The sequence below is a fragment of the Oculina patagonica genome, chromosome 5 (genome assembly GCF_052425735.1).
Source record: "Oculina patagonica isolate OP01 chromosome 5, crgOcupat, whole genome shotgun sequence".
NCBI classification, from domain to species: domain Eukaryota; kingdom Metazoa; phylum Cnidaria; class Anthozoa; order Scleractinia; family Oculinidae; genus Oculina; species Oculina patagonica.
In genome coordinates, this window is record NC_135762.1 from 15101132 (window position 1) to 15119476 (window position 18345).

The following is an 18345-nucleotide window of genomic DNA, read 5'->3' on the forward strand; positions in this document are numbered from 1 at the left end:
AATGGAGTCAAGATGACTCCGAAATGTCGAGCAGTATTAAATCTTTCTTGGTTCTTCTTAAAAATAAAAGAAACAATGGAAAGAAAAACTTAAACAATGAAAAAATATTTCACTTTTTTACTTCATTACAGATACACAGCAAAAAAATATACCTATTTTAGAAAACTTTTTAAAAAAATATTTACAGCAGTAAGTCATTAAAAGAAATTTGAAAAGTTAAAAAATATATATCGACCAGCTACACAAACAGAGGATGGTAAGCCTGTAATAAAATTGAAAGAAAGCATCGATCTATTAAATAGTTTGGCAGTTAATATCAACCCACTCCTACAAAAGCGGTCAAAAGCCGTTCCGGCCAATTGCTTTTCTACTGTGTTGTTTGCTACTATTTGTATATGACTGTAACAAAATGTAACAGATTTGTCGTATTACATGTTATTTACCAAGTGCGAGGGCCGTACTGGAAAATATCAACCCTGGTCTTGATAGTATGGATCGAAGGCAGTAAGGTCCGATATGATCTCTAAGTACGGTTCCAAGCAAGCTTGCTCAAAGCGAGATTTATTACACGACTTTTAAAATGTCGACTGTACTAAAAGAGGTAGAAACTTTACCGGGTCCAATATCGGGTCCAAGCGTTCTGACTGGCCAATTTTTCGTTATTGACCCTCTCAGCTGTCTTACTCGGGTTTTATGTTGATGACGCAAATTGAAACGTGATGAGTCATTATAAGTCATTTGGCTGTTTGTTTTTCCTTGTTTACCATTTTCATTAAAAGGTTTTTATTTGATATTATTGGACCAGCACCCTTTTTATATCAAAATGCATACTAAGCGCGAATTAAATACTAAATCAACACGCAATACACCAAACGCCAAAGAAAGAATAAGAGTAAATTACAAAAAGCGATTAAAAAGAATCATCAAGTTTTACACTGAAAGGTAAACTTTAACGACAATCTTCTTAACAGATGCAAACCATTGATATCCCTGCCAAATGGCTGTGAGAACAACAAAGAATGCTTCTCTTTTTAAATACGAGATTCTCTTACTGAAAAATGTACTTTTGGGAGGGGGGGTGGGGGGGGCAATGAAAATAGAACACTTTAGAATGACGCACATAAAGTTAATTGGCGGACGTTTCTGCAAAGTCATCGGAAGTGTTAACAACCCTCATAATAACATCAACAACAAGATGATATATATAAATAGCGCGATTTTGAAGATATACATTCATTCTCCGAACAGAACAATTGTTGGTTTCCAAAGTCCGAAGAAGCTTTAACGGTTAGTATTATATTTAATATATTTAATTGCCCATACCGCTACGTTTCTTCCCCTTTGGGAGACCTGACACTCAAAATAGCTATACTTAATTCTAATAGGAAGTTAAAATTTGGCGTCTTTATATCTTTATAAAATTGTTAAAGAAACTGTGTAACGGATTTTGGCCAAATGTAGACGAAAGAAAATGGCCACCAAATCAAATGAAATACAACAATTATTTTTCAATACTGGCACGCCAATCTCGTTTGGTTTGGCTCTTAATTATTACGCCCGGGAGACTCATTAGTTTGTTCGTAATATAGCTATGTTTTATCAGAAACTTGTGCTATGTTTTGGCAAGACAACCTGCGAACAGCTCTTTTGCGGTAAAGCCACTCGCGCGTGTATTCTCAAGCGTGAACCTGCTCGCAGGCTGGCAAAACTTAATAAAATACACTAAACTCAGCCGTGACACAGTTCCTTCCCTTTAAGCTTTTAAGTTTTCTTTACTGCAGTTTGATAGCCATACTCGTACTGTAATGATTTCTTGACCGTAATCCGTATTTGTATTTATGGTAAAAATAACGTTGATTGTCAGATTGTGCAAATAATTCTTATTCAGGGATCAGGAACGATTGCCTGCCGCAGAAACGATTTAGAGTCGTTGTTTCTGACTGAAGAATTTACAATAGTTATTTAGATGTCCCCTTAAATAGTAATACGCTTCTTTTCTCCGGGCAAGTTTTACTTTTGTTACTTTCTATTTTACGAAGGTTGCGATGAAGACCATTGTTATCTTGATGTTGGCCTCCTTGGCGTGTGTACTAGCTGGACCGGTATGTTCTCACGTATTTCTATACGAGTGTTTTGTTTGATCAAGGGTGTTAAAAGGACGAGTACAAACAGGACTAAGTAATGTCTTTGGACATTATGTTGAATTTCTTTTAAACGATTCACAAGTTTGGATGGCCACAAAAGGTCATGTTATATTCAAATGTCACATCGTCACACGTCAGATGTTAAGTTCCGTAACTAAACAACTGAAAGTTTATAACAACTTTTAATAGGGCTGTTAAAAAGTTGAAACTCTAGCAGAGCCTATTAGTAGAGAGGGGCCTTAGTACGTCAGTAACCAGAAGTAGCCTGTTACAATGAAAAACTAATAAATTGTTATGTTTTTCTTCATCTTTCGCAGCTTGAAATCGTCCCCTATCCAGGTACAATAAGGTTTATTTGGGTTTAAATGAGACCAGGGTGATGCGAGTAAATACTCAGGGTTCTCCCTAGTTTTCAGCACAACAGGTAAGAAAACTTTTTAAACCGGTAAAGAAATTCCGGTAAATCCCAGCCGTTTTCTAGTTTACCTACATGAAACAGAATGTTGTCCAAATGCTGGTCGAATTTTATTTCATGACAACTTTATTATGGCCTTGCAGACCTCTTTCGCCTGCTATACAGCCTAAGAAAAAATTGCATAAAATTTTCTGTTGTTTTAAGGAGATACATTTGCTGTCGCTTACATGACGTACTACTTAAAAAATCGGCGGTCCTGTTTCCTCTTTGCTACGAATTGCTGCAGCTCTTTTTTTCTTTGCTTCGAATATTCAGCATTCACGACAGCGTTGTTACAAAGTTGTATTCTGAGTGCTTCTTTTAACCTGTCATCTGGATTTTGGTTTTAAACACTTACGAACTTATGAAAAGAATTTGACATCGAAAGCTGCCTTTGTCTTCACCACGCGTCATAACTAAGTAACCAACTATTTTCTGCATTTTGCATGTTTTTGAAAACTGAACTATTATATGTAAGTAATATTTCTCACTTCTGGAATTATTTTTTCCTCTTTTCCTTTGTGATTGTTTTTATTTTCAATGAACAAAGTGGAAGGACAGCAAGGATTGCTGCCGCTTCATTGTAGAATCGATCGTGCAAAACTTGTTCTTTCTTTGATACCAGCCCTCAGAGATTCGGAAAGCGAAGGGAAATAAAGAATATTGAATACTAGCACAAATTCGTAAATGAATATTGCATTTGTCGCTGTTTATTTTCAATCTGTTATTTTATATTTTCAATCATGACTACGAAGGTGAAACAAGTGGTGTTACTTTGTTATTTACCTGTTGAATTTACAAGATATCTCAGCGATTCTAGGCGGTAAACAGTCGTGTTACAAGCGGTAAATTTTACCGGTTACCGCCTGATAAGGAGAACACTGAATACTACGCCTTTGGTGAAGTTATTCAGCGTAGCTTACTCATTCCTTCTGCACACGCAATTTATTCATCTAGGAACCAAATTATACATTAATAAATTTAAGGAATTGGACATTTAATAGTCGGTTGCAATAAATGGGGGAGATAGAGGGGGAGGAAACTGGGTTTGAGTAAGGAAGAAGAAACCTGTCCAAATTTTGTCCATATTTTCTCAAATCCCAGTTCCCAGTTTGTGATTCCTAGTCCCAGTGACCCAAATCCTATTTTTCCAGTAAAAACTTACCCAAATCCCAGTTCCCATTTTACCCCTTTAGGCCCCTCTTATATATCACGATTTATTAAACTTGAGTTGGTAAACATACTATCGAATCACTTCCCTATAGTAAAGATCCCCATGGAAGTTTCGACTCTCCGAAAGTAGAGAAAGAAAAAGGTTGTTAAATCCGAAAGTAAAGAGGGTCGTTACTTTCGGAATTAAGAGTGAAACGTATCTATCCAGGATAGCTTTGATAAATCTGAGTTTTGATAACACAGTACTGATCAATTTATCTACTGAATTGCATACCCTTTAAAGGCGAGGACAACTGCAACGTTTGCGACCATCCACTGTGTACTACTGAAATCAAAATAGACATCTGCGCCATCCTGCCGCCATGTCAGCCTGGATTCGTATGCGAGCCATGCCGTTGTGATTGCTTAAATAGGGATTGCAAGAAAGAGAAGGCATCACGCTAGACTCACTTCACATGTTGGACTAAAGTGTACCCTGGAGGGCTACTAGCACAATGCAGAACAGACAATGTTAAAATACGGCTAACGGAAAGCCTTGTTGTGCACTTTTAAAATAAGTCATTATGAAACGGTTTTTATGCACTATTTTCACATAATTATCATAATATAACAGTCAATAAAATGTGATTGAACTGTAAAATGAGGCTGTTAATCTTCTTTGTCTTTCTTGCCGGAGCTTATCCCAGTTTCTGTAGCACGAAGTGACTAGGAGTATTTCAACTCTCCCCCTGAATGTGATGCTAGTCCATCGCAGGGTACCCTGTCAGCATTATTTCGCCGGTACCCATTTATACACCTGCGTAGAGAGAGGTATTACGAGAGTAAAGTGTATTGCCCAAGAACACAACACAGTGCTCGAACCCGGACCGCTAAATCTGTGGAATCCGACGCACTTACCATTTGGCCACCAAACTAAAGCCATATATAATACTGTTATTGGGGAACAACGAAAGACATTTCCAAAGCATTACAGGCTGGTGATCGCTTTCGAAAACTAGGTGACATCATTTCCCTGTTTCCTTTGGCACTTAACTATTAAATTAAAAAAAAACCGTCCGTCCATGTATTGTTATTAAATATTTATTTATTTATTTGTTTGTTTATTCATTTATTTAGTGTTATGTTGTAAATATCTCAAATTCCACATTAATTAAATTCTCTCTCTACCAATTTTTAAGGGTTATCGAATCAGCTTTGCATCTACCCATTTTTTTAATTTTTAAGTATCCAACAGCATCAAAAAATGCTAGCCTCTTATTGCTTACCCTCTAATTATAATAACACCATGCTGTTTTTAATTAAAATTCCCAATACACTAGAAATTATTCAGGAATGCCAGTGAGTTCACAGCTGACTTTCCAGAGTCTTTTTTGAACATCCTCTCGGTATGATTCATCTGAAGATTGTGTTGATTGACAGTTAACAAAGTATCTACCTCCGATTCCTTCTAACTCAGGAGATAAGGCAACATAAATACTGTTGTCTGCTCCTTGCTTGGGGGTCTGAAAAAAAAAGATAACTGGTATTAAAACAATTTTTATGTACAGTGTATGTCAAGCAATATTTACATGTTAGTTTTTTGGAGGAAATGTGGTTTCCCACAATGAATGTGAGATGCACCTGAGCTTCACACGACTTGGATCCAGAAACTAATCTGGAAAAGAGTGCCGCTAGAATTAAGATTTCAAATGGGACTAGGGCCTGGGGCTTACAGCATCTATAGCTGTGAACATAAGGAGACATCGAAAATGAGACCGAGGAAAGATGAAACTTCAAAGCTCATGTCCAAGCTTCGCATTGGTGGCCTCCCAAAAATAGTTAAGAACAAGAGTCATTCTGCAAATGTTGTTTAACTGATGTGTTGACCCTTTTGCCTTGTTTGCATAGCTTCTCAACAAAAGAATATATATCATTGCAGGATAACAGCTATTTTGTTCATCCCTATGACTCATTCACTTGACACTTTTCGCAGCGACCCCTTGAGTAAACTTATGAGATGCATTTGTCCACTTAACAACTCTGTTTGTCTAGTCGACACAACTTACAAGTACACTTTTGTGGGTTGCAAAACCTATTTTTTTACTTGTATCAAGTCAACAGCATTGGACATGGGTTAATCCCCGCAGACTTCATTCAAGTGAGGGCATAGCTGTGAACATAAGGAGGGAGTACATCTAATATGGATCGGAAGTACGTCTTGTAAGGAGCGAAAATTTGGTATTCACTCTCTGTGGACGGACGGACGGACGGACTGACGGACGGACAGACAGACGGACGAATGGACTGATGGATGTTTGTATGGTTACAGTATTTTTAATGAGATGAAGTCTTACCTTGAAGAAAAAGTAAGCCAATACATTTTGAGGTATTCTCATAGTCCAGTGAATGTACTGGAACAAGTCAGTGTTGACTACTCCCGGATGTAGAACATTAGCCATTACAGGGCTGTTTTGTTCCTTCAAGCGTCTTTGCAGTTCATAAGTAAACAGAATGTTTGCCAGTTTGCTTTGACTGTAACCTAAATAAGGTGAGTAATAGTTCCTGTAAAGGAAATGTAATCCAATTAAAATACTGAACTAGAATATCAATGCAATGTACAGCATTTTGTGGGTGGTGTAGTGGTGAAATTTAAACAAGGTTTGCTTACCGTACATGTATTTAATAGGTTAATTGTGTTAGGAAAATTATTACACATGCATTCTTTATGAACTAAGTGATGCCTTGATATCTCACTATTTTTAAAATTTGCATTATTTGTACTCTGAATCCTGTCTTAAAATTTAAGAAATTCAAAAGTTTGTCAATGGCTTTTTCTATTTGGCATATACAGTATTTTTAAAAATGATCTGTAAGTCGGTCTGTTACAAGATTTCAAGTTTATCCTTGTTCTCAGAGGTATCTTAGCACCTCATATATCTAGCCATCTGAATTTGTTCTGCTGAACTCTGTTTGTGACAGGGATGATTGAAGGATGTTTTGGGGGTTTGAAATTTTTGATTCCAGCATTTTTTTGGGGTAGGAAAATTTGGCAAGCCTTTTTCATTTCAGAAGATTTTTGGGGTTATAGAAAACAGTCTAAAGATTTGTAGTAGTGCCTTGACTGCATAGTTCTGTTAACAAAAAACAAACAAACATGTTTTGCTGTTGATTTTTGAGGGGTTCTTTTTTGGTCTAGCGATTTTTTTTGGGTTTTTGTGGAAGCCATAGGGAATTTTTTTGGGTCTTGATTTTTGCCCCCATCCGATCATCCCTGTCACTCGAAATACCTAGTACTCCCCTCCCCCCGGGAGGGGGGGTATTACTACCTTTAAGACGTGTTAATATAAAAATACATCAATTTTATTTATATCCACAAGTATTAATTTTTCGTCATTAAGGTAATACTCTTGGGGTGCAATTAACACCTTACATACTTGCTCTGAAGATCTTCAAAGTTAATAGTTCCTGGGATATGCGCCTCTGAAGACAATGTGACAATCCTTGAACATTTATCTGGTGAACCTGCCCTGGAAAAATATATAAATGAAAAAGGTTGTCTGCTGTCATATATTTTAAGTGAAAAATTATAGTCCAGCTTATTCACTGTTTAAATTCAAGTGATGGTCAACAGAAAAATAGAAACTGAAGTATTTAATAGGTACAAAGAATCAGTTCAATAGTCTAGAAATTAAACATACCCCTCCCACAGAAGTTTTTAGTATTAACTCCCCTCCCCCCCCCCCCTGGAATTTCCTCTTTATTTTTATTATTTCCTTTAAAAACTTTGGGTTTTCAACTCACCCTGCACAAAAAACCTTTCATTGGATTGGGTACTGATATTTTCTGGAAGTACATCATTCCTACGTTAAATCATGTACTATTCTGTTGGGACCAAAATTTAGCAGGATGCAGAAATGCAAATACATGTATTTTTCATAGCCTTGTTATACATGTACAATGTAATTCACTCACTTTATCAAGTCTTCTAAGAGCAGATTTGTCAGAGCAAAAGGTCCAAGATGGTTTACTCCAAATTGTAGCTCAAATCCATCTTCAGTTGTTCCATAAGGTGGAAACATTATCCCTGCATTGTTCACGAGAATGTGAAGAGGAAGACCTTTCTTCTTGAAATTTGTTACAAACTTCCGTACGGAGGCAAGGCTTCCCAAGTCCAGCTCCATATATTCAACTGATAGACATAAAATGAAAAGTGATCATAATTAAATGCATAGACTAGTTGTAGCAGATGCAAGATAAGAGCATTTAAACTAATGAAACTCTAGAAACTAGTAACCTTAAGCCCAGTCAGTCATTCACAAGACTCAATCAATCATCAGTTGACAATCAATGAATCAATCAATCAATCAATCAATCAATCAATCAATTAATCAATCAATCAATCAATCAATCTTTATTTCCCATAAAAATAGTGCATGTTTACACATATGCATCTATCACCTATTCCTTATGGAGCAGGAGCTCTCAACAAACCCTTGTGTGTGAATTGATTTGGCCCTTTTTAAGCGATGACGTGTAGCTGATGACGTCATCGCTTTATGCAGGGAGCTGACCGGCAGGATCTTTTTCTCTTTTTGTCTTTTTGTCTTTTTCGCGCAATCGAACAGAAAACAAGTTTAACTAAACAACAAATCGCCGCGTAGAACTCAAAAGCAAAATACTCCTGTGCACTGTCAGAATGGAACACCACAATGTATAAATGAAAGAGACTAAATTTTATATGATGGCATCTATAAAATTCAGTAGACAGAAATTTCTTATTCTATAAAATACAGGGCCGCTGTGAGCAAGAGACCGTTTGACACGCTACAATATAACGCAATCTACTGTTCTTCAATTGAGCAAATCTATGAAGAAAATGTATTATTAACTTTGCATCCTTGGCCTGTGCATTCATAACTACTGTATTTATTTGAATTCCAGCAGATCTTAACTATGCTATTTAGACAATCACCAACATTGCTGCTTAGGTTTAAAAAATGTACACTACAATTTGATAACAGTCTTTATCACGCACAAGGTGTCGGCTACTTTTATTTACGTTGAGTTTTTGACAAATTCAAAATTATGTTGGACCCTTTGTGAAACGTCATCGCTTCTGCATGCACTGCATGCAGTTTATTAAATCTGCTGGAAGGTTGTTCCATATTTGTTGTCCCTTATATTTTATGGTATATTTTTTATAATTTGTATGTGGATAGCCTACATTTTTTTTGCTAAACAAAATCTATACATGTATACATGTACAGTATTTACCCTTGGCTTGTGGTAACTCTTCTTTAAGTTCTTTAATTGCTTTCTCTGCTGCTCCTATATCTCTGCAAGCTTTAAAAAAAATGAGATTGTTAATTAGAGTATATAAAAAACTACCCTGCACTTGGTTTAAAGAATCAGCTGTTTAAAAAAAAAATGAGATTGTTAATTAAAGTATATAAAAAACTACCCTGCACTTGGTTTAAAGAATCAGCTGTTGAAAAGCATATAATTTATATCAATTGTCTTGAAAATTTAGAATACTCCGTATACTGCCAGGTAAATCAAGGAAGTGGGTTTTAGGAATCAGAGTAAGTGTGTTCAATGTTTTTTTGATTGGTTTGATAATCAAAATCACAGCAAATTAGATGTTCAATTTTGTTTAATTACTTAACCCAATTGTTTAAGTTTGATTGAGCCTGGTGGCCCATCAGGCCAGAGCACATCCCAGTTGCAGCAGCACGAAGCGACTAGGAGTATTTCTACTCCCCCCTGAATGGAATGCTATTCCACTTCAGAGTAACCCCCCAGGTATTAAATTCTCTGGTACCCATTTATACACCTGGGTGGACAGGAGCATTATATGAGAGTAAAGTGTCCAAAAACACAACACAATGACCAGGGCCAGGGCTTAAACCCAGCCTGAGACTCCTCGATCCGGAGTTCAACACACTAGCCATTAAGCCCCGGTCGGTGCCTTCCACAATCAGTTTTTAATCCTGGCTTTAATTGTTAATTGCCTTTCAAACAACCCAGCAAAAACTGTATCATAAATAACTTACAAATATGTAATGTTTAATAAATGAGCAGCAGTGTTTTATCAAGTTTAAAACACGAGGTGCAGCCGAGTGTTTTAGACTTGATAAAACACGAACTGCGAATCTATTGAACGACTTCAAAATCTTCTGATGTAGATCAACTCATTCTTGCACTAATATTTAGACTTAGGGTTATTTTGGCTTAGAAAATTGGACGTAAAGTTTAGCTGTGTCTTTATCAGATATTAGCCATTCCGAGGTTGCGCAGGGGACTGGGGCGAGTTTCAAATCTTAAGTAATCGATAATCTGACACCACCACATGAACGATCACGGTTTGATGCTTTCAGGATGAACAGAAACGAAGTTATGGACCTTGAAACATGGTTAAAAATCCATACAAACGTCTCTAATTGTAAGCCAGCGTCCCCCAAAACCATATAAACTCTTAAAATTTTTATCAATTTTGTGACAGCTGTAAAATCCTGCCAAAGACCCATTATTTGAAAGAAACTAAGATGAAAAACACTATGTTTGCCCATTTTTAAGAGTATTACAAAAATCATAAAAAATTTAAGAGTTTACTATGGTTTGGGGGGACGCCGTCTCAAAATAAGAGACGTTTGTATGGATTTTTAACCATGTTTCAAGACCCATAACTTCATCTCTGTTTATCCTAAAAGCGTCAAACTTGGTCAAATGACCAATCTCACCAAGTTCTTTTATGTGATGGAGTCAGATTATCGATTGCTTAAAGTTAAAAACTCGCCCAGTCCCCTGCGCAACCTCGGAACGGCCAATAAAGACACTCATTAAAAATTAATTTCTTTGTATTTTCTTTATGAATTATTAATGAGTTTTTGAATGGTATTTACTAATGATACTGTTAGAAATCGACAAATCCCTACCCATTATGACTGTCATCTGTGCCTTACAAAGTCCTTTCACTGTCCCAAGACCAATACCCTTGTTTCCTCCTGTTACTATGGCGACTTGTCCTTCACAGTCAGGAATGACTAATGGGATTGAGAAAGAATGATCAATAATGTACCGTACTTTTTCAGCATTAACACAAACAAATAGCAACATTATTTGCATTCAAACTTTTAGGCCTTTCTTTTAACATTTGCAGCCTTATTCTTTACTAGGAGAATAGGGAAGCATGCGAGGTTTAAAAATGGAATGCAAATGATTATACCCCACATGAGGCTCGAAAAAACATCAGCGTGTTCTAAGAGAAATGAAGGGAATCTTGGCAAAGTTTTTGTTTCAAAACAGTGTTTAGGAACACTGGCTGAAAGTGTCTTAGGAAAATCATTCGCCATTCCGGTTTGTTTGTCTGAGTCTTGTCTGAGTCATGACGTCACTAGCGTGCTTTTGATCAGTCAAATCATGTGTCCCCAGAGTCACTTGTTCCTCATGCCATCATGCCCCAGGCTCTGCCAGCTAAGACGGACAAGTTTCTAAAGTTAAACACCTCCATAATATAGACACTAAGCTCTACCCCTTTGGTTTCCGTATGAAAGAGGTTTGACTGCTAATTTGGTGTAAGGTCAGAAATTAACTGTTAATTGAACAAGGGGGGGGGGGGGGCGGGTCCATGTTCGCTTCAGTGTTCCCCACAAAATTCCGTCATGTTCCCTTGTTCCCTAAAAGCATATTGTTGATTTTTATGATCGCTGTTCCCTACTTTTGTTCTCTTGTTCCCAGTTATTTTATGGCCATGTTTCTTTGTTCTCTGAAACCACTGGGGGGAGCAGACACCACTGAGGGAGCCTCAAATTTGAGCTGAAATAATTATTTCAGTTTTCAAATGCACGCTAATTTCTAATTTGTAAACCTTGAAGACGAAGATCAACTTACCCTCTAGAGAATTGTGTTTGGAAAGAACCTGCTTCAATAGAATTTTTGTTCCATTCAAGTAGTTGACAAGAAATGGCAGCGCCATCTTGAAAAGTGTTAAATGACTTGTAAAATACTTATCTGCAGATCCCAATAGGGGTAAACCTTTAGGCTTCTCCTCTGCAGTAAAATCACACAGAACTGACACTATAGAGCATAAGAATTCTCTAGTTTTAGATCAAAAATGCGAAGAATATTTTCCATAAAAACGCTAAGAAAGAAAAAACTTTCCTCAGTCCCAGGCCCTCAGGCGAAAACGGTAAAATAAGTTCGCGCGCGTTTTACTTTGTTTGGAATGTTTGCACTGCGCGACACTGTGCACGTTTGAGAATTATTAACCTGAGAGAAATCCGAGCTTTCCCTCGAACAAAACAGTCCTCTGACAAGGCCAGTCACCATCCTGTTGTGTAGTAGAATGTCGAAGGCTTGCACAACTTCACAGCATTTATTTAGATCTTTGTTTCCGTGTTTGTTTACAACGTTGTGGTTCAGCAAAAGAACATCACATCTGCACAATGCCGCTTATTGTTAAGGCCAATCCAGGGAAATATCCAGAAATCACATCGCCACCACCGGTAGAAGCAGATCCAACAGAGGATTCACCGTTATTGAGGCAGAAAATCAGGGCAAAGCATCGCGAGTTTAGGAAGGCAGTTGCGAGGAAGATACGCAGAAATCTTCGAAGCATGAAACGAACTCCTGTGTTGACCCTTATTTTGATTGAGGTGTTTGAACGATTTGCTTACTACGGTATACTTATAAACTTCGTTTTGTTCCTCAACAAGTGTTGTGGATGGTCGATGTTTGTGTCGGTGGCGAGCGTTATGGCGTTTTCATCAATTTCGTGGTTCATGTGCGCTTTAGGAGGAATTATGGCTGATTCGCGTTTTGGACGATATAACACCATAGTTAGTGGTTTCCTGGTCTATTTTCTCGGCACCTTGGCTCTTGTGGTCGTAGCCTTTTTGATGGGAAATGTTTTCATCGACAGAGGACAAGCTCGAGAGAGAATAGACGAACCTTGGATACTAATGATTTTATTAGTCGCTTTACTTTCCATTTCTTCAGGGGAAGGTGCAGTAAAAGCAAACCTGTCTGCATTTGGGGCAGATCAGCTCAAGAGGGATGCGCCCCGTCAAGAAAACAAAACATTGTTTAATTGTTTTTACTGGATGTCCAATGTGATTTCATTGCTTTGTCTAGCTGGTGTGATTTTTATTCAACAAATGAAGTGGATATATGGCTTTACTCTAGGGTTCGGCATTCCCGCCTTTTCACTGACATTGGCATTTGTGTTATTCTTATGGTCTCGCAAATACTTTACCATTGGTAGACCTCGTGGTACAGGGCTAAGGAACATGTGGTTGATTATGCGCCAGGCCTGGTCTAGACGAAAAGTGGCTAAAGTAGAAACAAGGTACATGTAGATATTGGTGTCCGATTCGTCTGTCTTGTTTCCCATAGAGTTCCAGTATGCCTAATGTACATATCCATGTTAGGCCGCTGGGGGGGGGGGGAGGCCGGGCATAGGCAGGGGATTTGACAGCAATTGTTTGCCCATAGTGGGGACTTTTGACCATTTTAATGGACTTTCTTACAACAATTTATTGAAGTTTAGTGACTCTTTTGAACATCCACAAAAGCCCTGGGGTTGGGCATTTGTCAAAAAGTCTCAGCTGAGTTCAAATGCCCGGCCTGTGCTCTGCCTCCCCCCCCCCCCTCCTCCCAGCAGCTTAACATTGATACGTGCATAACCTAAATTGTACAGAAGTTTTGTATAAATCTGCAAGGGTTGATGTTGATAGAAAAATTATTACAGAACTGTCTTACAGTAACACGCGAGCTCTGAAGTTCAAAACCCAACTGATAGTCGCGCTTTTCGCTGCTGTCAATCGTAAATTATAGCAAAAACCAATGAACCTTGAAAACAGAAAGAAATTGATCAAGGTCCCCCTAGATGATTGGTGGTGGCCAAAACGCAACTGTTAACTTGAGCGAAGTTTACGTGTTATTGAAAGATGCAGTAAAACATCACTTCAATGACCACCGGTTAGAATGTGGCATTCCAATCACATTCTAACTGACCAAGGTCACTGAAGTGACCAAAACGTTTTACATGTCGACTGTATCTTCTTTAGTCAGCGTCAGCGCCCAGTCTTTATAAGTGATAATGCCTGGTAATAACGCATAGTATTTTTAGTTTTCTATTTCTTAAGTCTAGTCTTTGTGTCTGTTACTATCAGAATGTGAAGGTTTTTTTTTTGGCCTGCTGGCTCGCTTAAATTCCAAACAGTGGCTTGCTATCTAACATCAAGCAATCTGATCACCCTTTTAACAGTAAAATTCTTTTTCAGAGAACTGATTCCCAGAAGTAGTTCAGGAAGCCAGTCATCTTCACCTGAAGGTGACTGGCTTGACATGGCCATGGTGACTTATGGTGGAACATTCATGGAGTCAGAAGTGAATGAACTGAGGGCAATGAGGAAAGTTGTCGTGTTTTCTCTTCTCTTGATTCCATACTGGATGATTTACTCTCAGGTAAAAATAGGTTGTCTGTGCTTTATGTAAAACTAAATAACCTAATTCAAATGTAGCCTATGAGCAAGCTGCCTTGGGGGGGGGGATAAATTGGAGTGTAAACAAATTTTGCCCATGGCTGAAGGGGAAGCCTCGAGCTATGTGGTGCATACTGCCGGAGCTTATCCCAGTTTCTGTGGCATTAAGCGGCTAGGAATACGGGTATATCTTCTTCCCCCCTAAATAGGATGCTAGTCCATCCCAGGGTGTACCTCCCAGCATTATTTCACCGGTACCCATTTATACACCAGGTGGAGAGAGGCACGATGAGAGAAAAGCCTCTTGCCCAAGAACACAACACAGTGACCCCTGCCTGTGCATTACTGAAAGCTGTGCTATATCCAGTTTGAAGTAATATTTGTTTGAGCTTTCTGATAAAGAAATAACTTTTTGATTATATTGATCATACCAATTGCCATTATACACAAACATGGTGGACCCACTCTGACTGTGTAGTTCTTGCATACATGTTGTTCAGCTTATAAGAGGTGCATGTGATATTATAGGTACCACTGAAGTCTTGTTTCCCTTACCGTTTGTGGTATATCAACCAGGACTACTCAGGGTTCTCGTTAGAAGGCTGGACCCGGGATATACAAGAGTCAGTACCTGGCTACTTTCAAATGGCACATAAAGAAATTTGAGCACTACATCATGTTCTTCTTTGCCCGCCTACTTTCCTTTCGATGTCTTCCTACTTCAAAACTTAATGACTACTTGATCTACATGTAGAGTCCAGCATTTTTTAATCAGTGTGCCTCCCACAACCCCACGTTAGTGTAAGAAACAATTTTTTATCTTCAGACAATACTCCACTAATAATTCATGAAAAAAAGAAGCATTGATTTGCAGCATTGCATGTGTCCATGCTTGACAATGACTTGACTCAGAACTCATTTCTATTAGCTTCACAGCACATTTATTCTGCAAGGGCTCCACCTCAAGGCACAATATGGAGAGCTGATTGTTCCTGCTGCATGGCCTAGCCTCTGCGAGATTGTCATTCTTTTGATCCTTGTTCCCATGATGGAGAGAGGTGTCTATTCTGGACTAGCCAAGTGCGGCATCAGTATCCCCATTTTGTGGAAGGTCATCTTTGGAATGTTATTGGCTGCAGGATCAGCTGGGATGGGTAGGTACTGCGTATGATGCATTCAAAGGCTAAAAATTTATCCAAACGTAATTGATAACCTTTAATTAAAGAAACTCTGTAAATCAGGTAAATGCAGGGCTGTACCTAGCGTGAGGGGGAGGGGGGGGGGAGGACATGGGAGGGCAGTTGCCCCTGCCAGGAAAACTAAAAAACTTAGAAAACTAAAGAAAAAAAGAAAAACTATATTGAAAAAAAAAAACAGTTGCCCTTGCCAGGAAAACTTGCCCCCATAGACAAAAAATCCTAGGTACAGCCCTAAAATGTGGACATAAAACTAGAGTGCTTTAGACTTACATGTACCTGTATTGGGAAGCCTCTCCTAGGTGTAAAGACATTGTCTACTGTACCCCTAGGGTACCCCATACTCTTACAATGTGCCTTCTGTGGTGATTAAAATTGCTTAAATTGGTGGGCTCACATTGAAGATTATGTCATTGCTTGTTGTCAACTTTGCCATACATGTAAGCAGACACCTCCCATAAGTAGACGCCTATGTTGTAGATGAGATCCCAAGCTTTGCCATGGGTGTCCATTTACAGGACGTTTGACTGTGTACTGTATTAAATGCAGAGGTACTATGTGTGTTGCAGAGTCTGTTAATTTGGCTTTTTTTTTTCCTGTGTACTGCAGCTGGCCATGTAGAGAGAGCAATGACAAACAGGTACCTTGCCACTGGTTGTGTGAACCATACTGCTAGTGGTGTAATTTACTCTGTAGTGCGAGACTACTCCATTTGGTGGCAGATTCCACAGTACACGCTGATGGGCATGAGTGAAGTATTCACGGGTATTCCAGGTGAGTCCTTTAGTGTGTAATGTGGCTTTGTTTTAAAAACTCTCATATTGGAGAGACCCCATGGTAGAAGTGCTTGCTTCTCGTGGTTGTTCTCTCTCAGTGTCTTTGCCTTTCTTTCAGGACTTATCAAACTTCTATTTAAAACAAGAATTTTAATATAATTTATCCTGCTTTTTGCCTTCAGAGACATCCTGCTCCTCCCTTCCCCCATTCCCTTGACCAATTCCTTCGCCCATAACCTTTCCACCTCCTTTTCATCCAAATGCATTGTTCTGATCACTGCACCCCCTGGTTAACCAATGAAATATTGCTTGAAGTTTGTTATTGATTTTCCAGCCCTGTCAATTAAATGGGAAAAGCAATGTGTTGTTCCAGAAATATCCATACTCTTCCTACAGAGTTGTCTTGGTATGACCATTTGTCCACCCCTCTGAAAATGAAGTTAAGCTCCATACTTTGCTTCAGTATGAATAATATTTCTGGAAACTGCACAATTTGACCATTCTCGTTGCCATAGCCCTTTTCGTTTCTCTTAGCCAGCCGGGCCTTGGCAAAAGAAACAAAGGGCTCTGGAGACACATCATTTCCATTCCTAGATTCTAGGACTTCCGGTCTTCATGTATGCAGTTGTGATGTTTTTGTACTGTGTGAGAGAGACATGGCCTTTTTTTTACTTCCATTCAAGATTTCTTTGTTTTAAACAACCATTCAAAAAAATTCGAACTTATTCAAAAACCCTATGTGCCCAAAGCTCTACTTTTCTTGTGCCAAGGCCCTACCGGCAAAGAGAAACAAAAAGGGCTACGGAATGACAATTGACTTGACCAGTAAGAAAAATCGGTAAATAAAGTCTTTTTAGAGCTGAAAAGGTTAAGATATCACATAACCTTGTTTTTCATATACCAGGGCTTCAACTGGTTTTGTCTATGTGTCCTTCCACACCCCAGAGCGTAACATCAGCAGTGTACAACATCATGATAAGTCTTGGAAGTCTGTTCAGTCTCAGTATTTTGACACTGACTGCATATGTATGGGGATGGTATCCTAAAGCTGGTGAAGGAGTACTAGGTCACTATCTGGGGAATGAAAAAGTTGCATATTATTACTGGTTGTTAGCCGTTGTCATGGTTGCAACAACTATTTTGACGTGGATTGTAGGATACAGTTGTGACATTGGACTTAACAGAATTGAAATTAAACATCAAGTTTTAGTTAATGAAGAAACATCTGGTCATGATCGGCTACCCTCATCAGAGCGTGGCACAGAGATTGATTCACAGGCAAGCCCGTTTGTGGAGCTTAGTTGAAGAAACCTTGACAGAACTAAAGGTTAATTTACACTGTCTAAATTTAAATAAAGTTAGTTCTTTAATTAAATTTTTAACAGCCTTTTGAAAAAGTATTTTAATTAGTACATAATTTATTAATATGGACAAATGATGGATGATATTCTATATCTTGTGTGAATAAAGATTTTGTATGAGAAATGGGTTTATAAAGCTTTATAACGGTACTTAATAAGACAGCTTTTTAAAGATTAAAAAAAAATATATTTATACTGAAAAGCCAATCAGTGGTGTCATCTAGCGGTCTGTTTTCTAAATCAATATATAGCCATGTAAGAAAAATTAATAATAATAACCTTTTTAAAAAATATTATGTTAAAAACATGCAGTAAAATGCCAAGAAAAAAATCATTGAAATATTATATTGCACACTGATTACCTAGCCTCCCACGCAGTCGTTCTTAGGGGCGATCGTGTTACACTCCTCCCCACGAACTGGCTAACTGATTACCCGACGAGGGAAAAGAACTATTAGGGGCACTAAAAGAGTGTATTCCCCCCTCCCGCCTTTCCCATCCCTCCTAAACAGAAACAAGGTAAAAAGTCTTCCCAAGTGCCATCAGACGGTTCGTGACGATCGGTGTGACTGTTCAAGCACAAGTTAACTGCCCTTTTGTGACTTTTTATTATGCTATTTTGCATTGAAGTAATGTGAAGTTTGGTAAAAATTAGGCCTTACGCTAATTTCTGACCAACCCCTATTTAGCAGCCAACCTCTATTGAGCGGCCAGTTGTCATTTCCCCAAGATAGGGCTTCTACTGTATTGTTTTTTTTTTATATATTTTCCCTTGGTC

At 38.3% G+C, this 18345-nt stretch overlaps 2 protein-coding genes and 1 long non-coding RNA gene across 3 annotated transcripts; 2 read left to right on the top strand and 1 right to left on the bottom strand.

The window, feature by feature from the left end:
* The first annotated feature begins 1007 nt into the window (after positions 1-1007).
* LOC144655716 (uncharacterized) lies at positions 1008-4411 on the top strand. The gene is made up of 4 exons (XR_013571176.1): positions 1008-1287; positions 2040-2102; positions 2462-2483; positions 4055-4411. It is a non-coding gene; the product is annotated as an uncharacterized LOC144655716 (long non-coding RNA).
* A 511-nt stretch (positions 4412-4922) lies between these two features.
* Positions 4923-11913, bottom strand: LOC144655692 (polyprenol dehydrogenase-like). Its single transcript, XM_078515991.1, has 7 exons — positions 11641-11913; positions 10686-10793; positions 9025-9093; positions 7723-7939; positions 7185-7277; positions 6105-6312; positions 4923-5273 (listed from the first exon to the last, which is right to left on the bottom strand). The coding sequence occupies exons 1-7, from the start codon at positions 11723-11725 to the stop codon at positions 5094-5096; spliced, it is 960 nt and encodes a 319-aa protein (XP_078372117.1). The 5' UTR covers positions 11726-11913; the 3' UTR covers positions 4923-5093.
* Positions 11914-11982: 69 nt separating this feature from the next.
* LOC144655631 (solute carrier family 15 member 4-like) lies at positions 11983-17823 on the top strand. Its single transcript, XM_078515916.1, has 5 exons — positions 11983-13096; positions 14034-14217; positions 15163-15388; positions 16040-16204; positions 17111-17823. Exons 1-5 carry the CDS (start codon positions 12195-12197, stop codon positions 17509-17511), a joined length of 1878 nt encoding a protein of 625 aa, XP_078372042.1. The 5' UTR covers positions 11983-12194; the 3' UTR covers positions 17512-17823.
* Positions 17824-18345: the final 522 nt, after the last annotated feature.